This window comes from Hyaena hyaena, unplaced genomic scaffold (genome assembly GCF_003009895.1).
Source record: "Hyaena hyaena isolate Hyena2069 unplaced genomic scaffold, ASM300989v1 scaffold_1590, whole genome shotgun sequence".
In the NCBI taxonomy this organism is placed as follows: Eukaryota; Metazoa; Chordata; class Mammalia; order Carnivora; family Hyaenidae; genus Hyaena; species Hyaena hyaena.
This window is the reverse complement of record NW_024082217.1, coordinates 192,302-204,467: the sequence shown is the minus strand read 5'-3', so window position 1 is coordinate 204,467 and position 12,166 is coordinate 192,302. Positions and strand designations below refer to the sequence as shown.

Below are 12,166 nucleotides of genomic sequence, written 5' to 3'. Positions count from 1 at the left end.
TAGATGCACAAGAGGGTACGTAAGAAATTGGTGGTTGTCTCTGGTGAGAGAAATTGGGTGAGTCGGGAAGGGTTGGAGGAAGATTTTAAAAATATATTGAAAAATTCTCGATGATGCCTTCCATACCCCAAGGCAGCCTACTGATGCAGAATCAATGCCTAACTTTCCCTTGGAAATTCAAACTCCCCTTCCTTCTGGCCACCCCCCTGCAGCCCAGCTCTAACCCACCGCCTGACTCTGGCTCAAGTCCTCGGACTCAACTCCTGTCCTTAACGAGTAGGCTGCCTTGTAACTTCCAATCTTACCAGAAAAGCCATTTCAGCTTCATTCTCTTTGGGAGAAGACCAAATGGATCCTGTCATTCTCTCCTTATGGCGTCTTGACATGAGGGGAAAACGATTCCCCACCAGAACTGTATCGACCTAGGAGCCCGTTGACTAACAGTCAATTCTCAATTTGCAGGTAAAGAGGAACAGGATGTTTCGGCAATCAAAAAGTACGTGTTCTTAGGTCATCTCGGGGAACACACAAAATTGTTCACCCACTTACCATTAAATATGCTACTTTCACAACACCCCAGAGAATTAAGTACTGCCATCACCGCAACTTCCCAGCTGACCAAACTGAAGGTTGAAAAAGCAAAAACACTTTCCCAAGGCAAATAAGTGACAGAACCCAGAATTTTTTTCCAGTTGTATTTTTTTAAATATTTATTTATTTGGGGGAGAGAGCAAGTGAGGAAGAGGCAGAGAAAGGTGACAGAGGATCTGAAGCAGGTTCTGCACTGACAGGCTGACAGCAGCAAGCCCAGTGTGGGAGCTCACAAACTGTGAGATCATGACCTGAGCTGAAGTCAGATGTTCAACTGACTGAGCCACCCAGGTGCCATCAGTTGTATTCTTAAACGGTGAAATAAAACGTCATGGAATAAAACATAAATGTAGGCTATAATGAATAACTGTAAAGCCAACAACTATTTACCTTCCACCCAAATCAGGAAAACACCACACTGCGGGCATCCCAGGAATCCCCCTCCCGCCCACATCTGGGGTCCCTTCTCCATCCTGCTCCACTCCCTTCCCCCAGAGGTAAATGCTGTCCTTTTAAAATTAGCCACTTCCCTAGGGTACCTGGGTGGCTCAGTCAGCTAAGTGTACAACTTGGGCTCAGGTTATGATCTCATAGCTCGTGGGTTCAAGTCACACATCAGGCTCTGTGCTGATAGCTCCGAGCCTGGCGCCTGCTTCAGATTCTGTGTCTCCCTCTCTCTCTCTGCCCCTCCCCTGCTCACACTCTCTCTCCCTCAAAAATAAATAAAACATTAAATTAAAAAATGAATGAATCACCTCCTTGCTTTTTTTTCTAGTTTTACCACCCATGGGTGCCCAAAGCCAGGATGCCTGGCTCGGATCTATGAAAGTCCAGTGTCTTTGTTCTTAACCTCGAGATACTTCCTCTTGTCCTATCAGTTGCTGAAAGATTGGTTTAAATCCTCCACCAAATATGGATTTGTCTGTTTCTTCTTTTAGCTGTCAATTTCCACTTTACGTATTGTGAGGTTGTTATTAGATGCAAATTGAGAACTATTTTGTCTTTTACATATCCCTCTTGATCTCTAACAGTGATTCTGAAAGTCTCAATAACATGACCCCAGGGGCACTCTTGATTTCAACTCAGGTCATGATCTCGATGTTCGTGGGATCGAGTCCCACGATGGGCTTTGTGCTGACCAGTGAGGAACCTGCTTGGGATTCTCTCAAAATCAATAAACATTAACTAACAATAATGGGGCACAAGCTCTCTTTGGGTTAGTCTTCTGGGATACTTTTTTCCATCCCTTTTCTGTCTGAGTAACACACTTAGAGAATCTTTCTACTATATTTGTGTGGCACTTGACCTATTTGCAAAGTCTGATATCTTTTAGTTCTAAAACACAGGACTAGGAAAATCAGGGGAAAAAGAAAACGGGATCTGAATGCCTGGCTCGCCCTCCCCTTAGGCAGCCGCATTTCCACAGGAAGCAACGTTGCAGGTGCGTGTAGAGAAATGCGGACACTGCATCAACGTAATGCCCCCTCGTGGACGTGATGCCTGACGGGGGCGACATCAGAAAGCTGTTTTGTTGTGGTGTTTTTTTTTACTGTTTATTTTTAATTTCTGAGAGAGAGAGAGACAGCGTGAGCAGGGGAGAGTCAGAGAGAGGGAGATACAGAATCCAAAGCAGGCTCCAGGCTCTGAGCTAGCTGTCAGCACAGAGCCCAAGGCGGGGCTCAAACCCACGAACCGTGAGATCATGACCTGAGTCGAAGTCGGATGCTTAGCCGACTGAGCCACCCAGGCACCCCTACATCAGAAAGCTGTTTATTCACAAACACACATCACACGAACACACCAGAGAATACTGTATAAATCAGTCATGTGCGTGTGGTACCACAACCATGTCAAGCCAAGCTATTTTATTGTCCAACAGACTCTGTAGTCACAGAAGGCCAGTTCTCAACAGCAGGAGCCCCAGGGAGGCGGCCGGGTCCTCACTCCTCAGCACTCTGGGTGCTGATGTAGTCCTGGAGGAGCGCCCGTGCCTCTGCCCGCCGGCTCATCTTGGTGCCCTTGCCCTGGAAGCGGCCTTTCTTCCCGGCTCCTTTGCCTTCCAGCACCTCGGCCACCCTGGGGAGCAGAGAGACAGTCAGGCAGAAAGTCTTCAAGGGAAAGGCCACAGGGAAAAAAAAAAAGGGAAGTTCGGAGTCCTTCCCCACACTCAGGGAAGAGTGGGAAGTAAGGAAGAGTATATGGCTTCTAGAAAACCTTCTTAAAATTACCTGTACATATGTACAGATATATGGACCATGTTTATTCTAAGAGTGAGTAATTTGGGGGACAAAAAATGAAATACTACTTGTTGTTCTACATATTAAAAAAAAAAAGAAGTGTGAATAACTGGATACAACAGAAGAGTCTAGAAATGGGAGGCTAGATAAATCATGGCAACCTCCAGGGAGCAGCAGGAATGTCCACTAGGGGTAAGGGGCTGCAGACAGAAACGCCTGTAGGGGGCAGCAGTGAAGCACACTGGGGGTGAGTGCGAAAAGGGGGAGGGGCAGGGGGGGCACTGTGGATAGAGGGACAAGCCTGTCCCATCAGAAGCAGGAAGTCACCACCCAGTTCCTAGCAGCTATTGCCATGTGGGCACGTGGGCCCACTGTTGCCAGAGCGTGCCTTTATTTTCCTTTTTTGAGAAAAGCTAGAACTCTACATTTTTGTGTATACATCTCCTAATTTTATTTTTTTTTATTTAAACAAAATTTTTTTAGTGTTTATTTATTTTTGAGAGAGAGAGACAGAGTATGAGCAAGGGAGGGGCAAAGAGAGAGACACACACACAGAATCCAAAGCAGGATCCAGGCTCTGAGCTGTCAGCATAGGGCCCAACATGGGGCTCGAACTCACAAGCCGTGAGATCATTACCTGAGCTGAAGTCAAACACTAACCTAACCGACTGAGCCACCCAGGCGCCCCTACATCTATCTCCTAATTTTAAAATGTTAACTACTAACTGAAATTTTAAAATAGGAGTGCCTGAGTGGCTCAGTCAGTTAAGCGGCTGACTCTTGCTCTCAGCTCAAGTATTGACCTCAGGGTTGTGAGTTCATGGCCTGCACTGGGCTCCACGCTGGGTGTGGAGCCTACTTAAGAAAAAAGATAAAATAAAAAACTTAAAACAGTACCCAGTCCAAACCAATCAGCAGCCCACATCTGGCTGCCTGTCCAGAACCTCTGCCTTAAATTCTTATGTTGTCCTTTGAACACATTTTCATCAGAGCCAATCAGGACTTTGAAAACCCTAAACACCAGAAAGAATATGTGACACTCTATATCTAATATAGGGGCACCTGGGTGGCTCAGCTGGTTAAGTGTCCTAGACTCTTGATTTTGGCTCAGGTCACGATCTCATGGTTGGTGAGATCAAGCCCCAAGTCCAGCTCTGCACTTAACTGCACAGAGCCTGCTTGGGATTATCTCTCTCTGCTTCCCCCTGGCTCAAGGGCACACACATGCATGCTCTCTCTCAAAATAAATAAACTTTTTTTATATTAAAAAATAATGAATATATAGGTAACGAAGGTAAAGAAAGTTCTAATTTTCCCATAACAATTACATCAATGCTGATTTTTACTTTATCTTAAAACCCTTTTTTCCTCTGAAAGAGTTGGTCTGTGTCTCTGCTTTGCTGGTGACGTAAGCACCTGCTTTATCGGCTGAGTGATAATCCAGCACCTGAATTCATGTGTCATTTCTGTTATCTCAAGTTCTAAAAGAAAAAAACAAAGCAGAGGAAATTTGGAGCGAAAAAGACCTAGGTCTGAGCCTTAGTTCTACTGACTGTGAGATACCAGATGCACAATGTGTCGTCCCTCATCTGTAAAATTAGGAATGACTGCAGTGACAATTATTCCTGCTTGGCCCACCTCCCATGCCTGTGACGCGCATCAAAATGCAATCACAGATGTGGTGGCCCTTTTTGTGGGTTTAGGGTGCGATCAGCAGGTTAGTGCAGACAGTGCACAGATTACCTGGGGCCCAGGGTCTCCACGGCTTCCGCTGGCCCCGCCAGTAAGAAGAGTCCAGCACCTTTCTCATCACCCACAGTTAAGAACAGGAGGGTCTCCTAGAAGGTAAGATAAAGAGAGAAGTCCTAACACCTGAGGAAGTAGGGTCGCTCCCCCTAAGCGCTGCCCTCTCCTCACTCTCAAGGTCACTTTTACCCTTAAACCATGAGTGATGTTCCTGGTGAGTGATGACGCAGCACCTATGCTCTGGCCCACCAGGGCCAAGAAACGTTTTGAGAATGACTATAGAAGCTTAGGTGAAACATTAAGAAAAAGGCAGCAGGCTGCTGACCATGGCCAGGCACTAAACGCCTTTTGTGATCTGACTCCCATCAAACTTTGCAGCGTGCCCACCGCTTTCCCTCACACAGCCCGCACCTGCCACTGCGTAAAGCTGCCCAGCCCCCTCTGCCTGGCCGCCTGTGCTTCCGTGTCTGATGACCACTAGGCAGTCCTCCCGGCCCCTCCCCTGGGATCTCCCCACTCTTTCAGGCAACATGTTGCTCCGCCTCCAGCATTCACCACCCTAAAGTAGAAATGTTGACATCCACATTTGCCTCCCAGACTAGAAAGTGAGCTCCTTCAGAGTCAGTACACTCTGCACAGGATTATAAAGAGACAAATACACTGTTTGGCCCAGGGCAGGTACTCCAAAAAAGTGTCTTTTGAAATAAATGCAAAAGAGAGACCTGGAAATCATGAAGTTGCAGACTACCAGGATGGGCGGGGGCACTGGAGGCAGAGGCGAAGGAAAATGGAAGGGATGGCCTTCAAAGGGTCTAGCCAGCCCACTGCTTCTAAAACCAGCCCCCTGGCACATATAAATGGGGGTGGCTTAGAAGAGTTCCAGCTCTGATAAAAGGAACTCAGAAGCTGGTAAATGTCGCAGCCCGAGAGGTCACTATCACAGGTCTCACAGCTAGTGCTGAATGAAAGCCCAATACTGAATGAATTCCCTACTCTTCATACATTCATTGGGGAGAGACTTCAACTAACCTAATGCCCCTCACTTAGGTCTCTACCCAGGGGGGAGAGAGAATCTCACGCTCCTCTTACCTCCGACCCAAGCTCATTGGCAATGATATTCATGAACTCAGAATCCCCCTCCTTCCTAAAACAAAGTACAAAGGCGTGAGATCCAGCTTGGAGAGGGAGCTGAGAATCTGCAGGAAGCCCCCCTCCTCCTCATAAGGCTGGCCTTGCGGCGGGCTGTCTGTGCGAAGTCCCAGATTCTCTCAGCAAAGACAGAGAGTACTGGCTGAGAGCCAGCAATAAGTCCTTGGCAGTTTACACCATGCTTTGCATATGTTTATGTCTCCCTTCAATAAGATCAGTCAGGTAAGGAGACATCTGTTAGATGGTGAAGAAGGTGAGGAAAGGCGGTAATGAAAGTTACAGTGCTACTACGAAGATACTCTTCTAGAACCCAGGAAGTCTGGAAAGTAACACAAGTAACACATCCCCCAGGGTCTGCTCAGCCTTGAGAAAGCAGCGAGTGGCCCGCCTCCCACCAGGCACTGCACAAGGGGGAGAGGCTGAGCCCCAAGGCCAGCACCCCCACTCCCTGTCTCTCACCTATGTAATGTGACCACACCTCCCCAATCCGGGCTGTTCCGCAGGCTGTGGGCAACATGCACGGCCAGGTCTCTGAGCAGATTCAGGTTGTTCTAAAATGGATGCCATCACTCAACTGGCAGAAGGAGTAACAGGGGAGCTCGCCATCTCCCCCCCACCTCACTCCCCCTCACCCCTCGCTCTGAGGAACCACACATCTGGGTAGGCCTCTCCATCCTCTATGGAATAAGTCACCTTCTGCAAGAGCTTGACCGAGTTCTGTAGCTTCTTCACTGCTTCCGCGTGATCCTCTGCTCCACACCTGCAGGAGAAAGGTGCGTGGTCACCTGCCCAGCGTCCCAAACTGCTTTTGGGATAGGGTGTGTACCCATGATGCCCCCCCTCCTTTTTTTTTAAATTTTTTTTTAATGTTTTATTTATTTTCGAGAGAGAGAGACAGCATGAGCAGTGGAGGGTCAGAGAAAGAGGGAGACACAGAATCCAAAATAGGCTCCAGGCTCTGAGCTAGCTGTCAGCACAAAGCCTGACGTGGGGCTCGAACCCATGAACCGTGAGATCATGACCTGAGCTGTAGTCGGACACTTAACCGACTGAGCCACCCAGGCGTCCCCTATGATGCCCTCCAGTTGGGGCCCAGGGGACATTCCAAGGAGGCCTCCTAGAGCAACTGAGAAGACATAAAGGAATACATCATTTTACATGGGTCGGACTTACTGTCCAAAGTGCTTTATCGCTTATGAGTGCATCTTACCCCCCACCCGCCCCGGGATAAAGAGAGGACTGTCTACCCTACAGGCAGGAGAGCTAAGCTTGGGGTGGCCAGGACCTGAGACAGGGGGCAGCAGCGGGCATACTTAAGCAGAGTGGTCAGTGCTTTTTCAGTTCCATGGCTTCTCTCCATCCACTTCAGCACCCGGTTCCCAGCCAGAAACGCCAGGTTGGTTTTGTTCTTTTTCCCCTTCTCGGTGCCCAGAATTTTAATGACCTACATGAGGCGATGGAGGAACACAAGCCCATGTGTAAACCACAGTGGCTGCCAGACCCGAGAGCGGGAGATCCCTAGACGGGTGCCCCTGCAGGGAGGCACTGAAGGAGGGACTCCAGGCGGGCCCCCTCAGCTGTCCCCCGTGATCCCGCTCAGCCCGCTCAGGATCCCCGCTTCCCGAACACCCTCTCTCCCAGCCACTCAAGAGCCCGTCTTTACCCACCTGAAGGTCACTGAGGTTGCTCACATGGGTCCCACAGCACATGTTGGAATCAACGCCCTCGATGGTAACAACTCGAACAGGCCCAGCATGGTCATCTGGCAAACCCCGGCCCCTCACCTGGAACACAGCGGAGGGAGAAGGGCTGTCTGAATTTTGATGACGGGCCCTCGGAGGGCCATTCTGCAGACGCTGCCCCCCTGGCTCTTGCTCACCTGCTCCACCTCAGGGTCATCCAGGCTCAGCTCTCGCACAGTCACGGGCAGCCGGCCTCTGATTTTTTCATTGACGCTCTGCTCAATGGCAGCCAGCTGCTCTGCGGTCACAGAGGGGCTGTCCAGCTCAATCACGCTCCGGAGTCGCCCTAGCTCCCTGCAGAGGAAGTGTGGCAGTCACAGGATGCTGATGAGGACAGTAAGAAGATAAGAAAGTCTACAAAGAGCGTTCACGAAAATGATCTGATGTAATCCTCACAAAAACCCTCCAAGGTGTAGACTGTCGTTTCCTTTTTACGGGTGAAGGATAGGAAGGAATGTGATCAAGATCATGCAGCCAGAATTCACCCCCTGGGTCTCTGGGCTCCCAACCCCACGTTCCTTCCTTCTTGCATCTTCATGCTTCCCCGACACACACAAGGTCACCCACCGCTCCACGCTAAGGGGAACAGGTGAACACAGCAGATTCTGAATCCTATCCTTTCTTTTAGCCTCCTACCCCGGTCCATTACTGGGAGAGGAGCTGGTAGCCGGGGACCTGTGACCTATGGTTAGTCTTATGTCCTCTGCTCACCATGATGTGGTCTTCAACCTAAACAGATGGTCAGCAACTGCTGTGATGAGATGCTGCCCTGAGTGGAGAGAGCAAGAGACAGGAAGAGTGAAAAGTACAGCCTGCCACATGCCCCTGAGGTCACCACAGAGGTTCTCCCCGTGGGGGACCTGCCGGGTACTGGCTCATACTCTTGTCACAGATTTTATTGAAAATCCTCACGAGAACCCTACAAAAAGTTTTGTGATGCCACTTCACACATGACCTACATCAGGGGTCTGAGGGAAGGACAATGAGAGCTGGGACCAGGATGACTGCATTAACAATGGAAGGAAGTGATGTTCAGAGGATCAACTGATGGGACTCAGTGGTTGGCTCTCCCCGAAGAGGTGTCTGCACAGACTTTCAGGATTTTTCTTTAATTTTTTTTTTAACATTTTATTTATTTCTGAGAGAGAGAGAGAGAGACGGTGTGAGCAGGGGAGGGTCAGAGAGAAAGGGAGACACAGAATCCAAAACAGGCTCCAGGCTCTGAGCTAGCTGTCAGCACAGAGCCCGACGCGGGGCTTGAACCCACGAACCGTGAGATCATGACCTGAGCTGAAGTCGGACACTTAACCGACTGAGCCACCGAGGCGCCCCAGACTTTGAGGATTTGAGCAACCAGGTAGATGCTCACAGAAGACCAGGTCAGGGGGAGGAGATGTCTTTTTAAGTCTGTTTGGAACGTGGTGAACTTAAAAAGCCTAGGAGATATCCAGGTAAGGATAAAAACTGGGAGGGCGATAATACAGTTATTCTAATACTTTAACTGTTCACGTTGTTTTTATAACATTTATCATATAGTGTCTGAATCGGAGCAGCTTCTGATTATGTCTGTCCTTTCCAAAAGGTTAACCCCAAGAGAACCCAAAGATGCCTCAATCATCACGGCATCCCCTTCACGGCAATGGCCCCTCCCACAGGTGTCCCAGGCCACCCCACCCACCTGAATGCTGCTGCATGTGGTCAAACCTTCGCTCCCAGTCCACCCGGACCTGGACCTCGGTCCCAGGGGCCAGGGCTGTCTGGGTGAAATGATCAGCCTGGGCCCCCTGGCGGGTCACTCGCAACACAGAGATGTCATTGATCGTACCGTGGTCATCGGGCTGGGGAAAGAAGTAAAGCTAATCAGGGGTGGGAGACAGAGCTCACCTAAACTCCTGGATACAAAGACCCTCTAGGGAAAGTATGTAAGAAATGCATCCAGAATTTGAGATTCCCTAAGGGACAAGAGGCATTGTCAAGTGAGGGGTCCACTTTGTTCCGTGCCTCTGTTCTCTTCACTCTGAAGGCCCATATATTTTGTTCTGCAGAAGAGAATAGCAGACTTAAAACACAAGTTGTAGGGGCGCCTGGGTGGCTCAGTCGGTTAAGCGTTCGACTTCGGCTCAGGTCATGATCTTGCAGGTAAGTCTGAGCCCCGCGTCGGGCTCTGTGTTGACAGCTCAGAGCATGGAGCCTCTGTCAGATTCTATGTCTCCCCCCCTCTCTGCCCTTCCCATGCTCATGCTCTGTCTCTCAATAATAAATAAAAAAGTTAAAAATTAAAAAAGAAAAAGAGGTTGTAACTACAACCACACAGATTTTAGTAAAACCCAAAGAAACTTAACCATCGCTCTCACTGCCTTAATTTAGATTATCTTCCTACAGTTTCTAAACCGGTTTGATTTTCCTCCTGCCCTCCACTCCTTCCTCCACGCTATTACTAGAATTAGCTTCAAAAAATATTTACTCGTTTTAAGAACACCTGGCTGGCTCAGTCAGTGGAGCATGCGACTCTTGATCTCCAGGTCGTGAGTTTGAGCCCCATGGTGGGTGTAGAGATTACTTAAAAAAAATAATAAAGAACAAAAACATTCATTCACTGAAAAAATATCTCGTGCCACCTGCTGACAAGATCTTGCCATGACCTGAGAAAACAACGTAAACACAAAGCCCCTCATGGAACTTAAGTGTCTGGAAAAGAATACAGACACACACGCAAAGGTCACTGTTGTATGATCTACAACATGCCGTCATGTAAAAAAGTACTCTGTTCTAGAAGAGTTCACAGGAAACAGACCTACCAGACTCAAGGAATTAGGGGAAAAATGTACAAGATGAGTCTGTCTATAGTCACCTGAGGTACAGGTGTTCTTTCAGCAGACAATCCCTGTAACAACGACGCTGAGATGAAACTGAACTTTCTCACTCTCAAGTGTACTGACCATGATCTCTCGTGTCACTTCCTTGCCTAAGTACTTCCACGGTTTGCCACCGCTTCTTGAATGAAGTCCACGCACCTTAGCACATGCTTCAAGTTCCTCTGAAGTGGCCCCAACTGACCTTTCCAAGGTCATCTCCAGCCTGTCATCAACACACACCATAGGCTCCAACTATAGTAGACCATTTGCCTTTAACTAGCCTCGTCAGATTCCTTCGGGCTTCCCTACCTTCGTCTGTGCTATGACCCCTGCTGGAAAAGCCTCTCCCGTAATCCCCACCTTTCTGCTGTTATTTTCCCTTCTCCAGTTCACGTGGGACCCTGTCCCTACCCCATCACAGCATGGATGAGTCTGTCTTCCCTTGAGCTCCCTCAGGGGAATCTTCCCCAGGCCCTATCAAACACCCTAAACTAATTCTTGATTCTTCTGCACTTGTCTTCTCGCTGCTTGGAATACTTGCCCCTTTCCCACCAGCACCATTAGGTAACTGCATGGCTTACCCCCTCCCTTCACTTAGGTCTGTACTGAAATTTACTCCCCCCCACTTAGAACATTCCATGACTGTCTTTCCCTAATTTTTAGAGCACTTCCCATACCAAGCATTCTATTTTACCTATTCACCATTTTGTCTGTCTTCTCCGATAAATATTCTCTGTATGGAGAGACGCTGTCTTGTTCACCCCTTATCCTCAGAAGCTGGAATAAGTACCCAGCACATGTCACGGCCCGATAAGTACGTGCTGAGAAGTATTTGTTGAATGAACAAACGAACTGAATTGAGCTAACTTCCACCTGCATGCGTCACGGCTGGGGCAGAGGGGCAGGAGGGCACGTCCTGAGCAGAAAGGCACTGAGGGGTGTCCTGGGAGCGGGTCGGGGTGTGGCGCGGGCCCGGTACCTGTCCCCCGCCCTCGGGGAAAAGCAGCGTGTCTTCCAGCACCACATGGAAACCACTCAGCACTTCCTTCTTGCCGGTGCTTCCTTCGGTCTGCAGCTCGGCGGGACGGCAGGAGACCACGGTGGTGGTGAACTGCACAGAGAGGGACACAGAATAAGCCGGAGCCCAGCCCTCAGGACACGGGGACGGAGCCTCTCCCGGCAGCCCCTGCACGCGGCTCCATCTTCCCGCCCCGCCCCGTCCGCCCGGCAGCCGCGGGTCCCTAGCCCAGCCGGCCGCACCTCGCGGGCATAGCTGTCCCGCTGACACCGGAACGCCATCGCCGAGGTCTCCCGGGACTCGGAGAGACGCGGGAACCCTGCACACTGGACCGCCCGCGGGCGGACGGAGGGCCGTGCGGGACAATCTTCACTGAGCGCGCGCCTCCGCGCAGAAGCACGAGAACAAGGGACGGGGTGTGGTTTGGTCAAATTTACCGAAAACGCGATTTGCAGACGTTCCGGCTGCCTAGCAACTGTTTGAAGACTTTGGAAAGGACCTGAAGACAAAATAGAACAAAACTGCTCGCGGCCGGAACTTGTCAAGGCACTTAGTTCAGCCTCCCGCGGTCTCGGCTGAGGCAGGGGGCTGGGGATACGGAGGTAGTGACTTGGATGCAGGGCATTGCTGCCCAATAGAAATTAGTGCAAGCCACATATGCTAATGTTTCATTGAAGTCAACAGATCCAGATATTACGTCATTTAATAAGTGTAAAAATAAGTGAGATTTTTTTTTTCTGCACAAAATTTTCGAAAGCTGATGCGTGTTTTACACTTAGCACGTCTCAGCTTGCACTAGCCACATCTCAGTACTCAATAATCACATGC

General features: G+C 49.6%; 1 protein-coding gene across 1 annotated transcript; it reads right to left on the bottom strand.

Annotated features, from left to right (window-relative positions):
• Positions 1 to 2,423: 2,423 nt before the first annotated feature.
• On the bottom strand, positions 2,424 to 11,703 carry LOC120226083 (alanyl-tRNA editing protein Aarsd1). The gene is made up of 12 exons (XM_039224276.1): positions 11,581 to 11,703; positions 11,300 to 11,431; positions 9,144 to 9,303; positions 8,177 to 8,234; positions 7,603 to 7,759; positions 7,391 to 7,507; positions 7,037 to 7,167; positions 6,417 to 6,483; positions 6,183 to 6,274; positions 5,664 to 5,718; positions 4,572 to 4,666; positions 2,424 to 2,667 (listed from the first exon to the last, which is right to left on the bottom strand). The coding sequence occupies exons 1-12, from the start codon at positions 11,617 to 11,619 to the stop codon at positions 2,532 to 2,534; spliced, it is 1,239 nt and encodes a 412-aa protein (XP_039080207.1). The 5' UTR covers positions 11,620 to 11,703; the 3' UTR covers positions 2,424 to 2,531.
• Positions 11,704 to 12,166: the final 463 nt, after the last annotated feature.

What these genes read in the sequence shown, in the direction of transcription:
- LOC120226083 (XM_039224276.1), bottom strand. Translation starts at nt 11,619, where the DNA reads ATGGCGTTCCGGTGTCAGCGGGACAGCTATGCCCGCGAG. An exon ending in ATGACCCTGAGGTGGAGCAG is followed by an intron (nt 7,508 to 7,602) that starts GTGAGCAAGAGC and finishes GCTGTGTTCCAG; the next exon opens with GTGAGGGGCCGGGGTTTGCC. An exon ending in GCACTGACCACTCTGCTTAA is followed by an intron (nt 6,484 to 7,036) that starts GTATGCCCGCTG and finishes TTTCTCCTGCAG; the next exon opens with GTGTGGAGCAGAGGATCACG.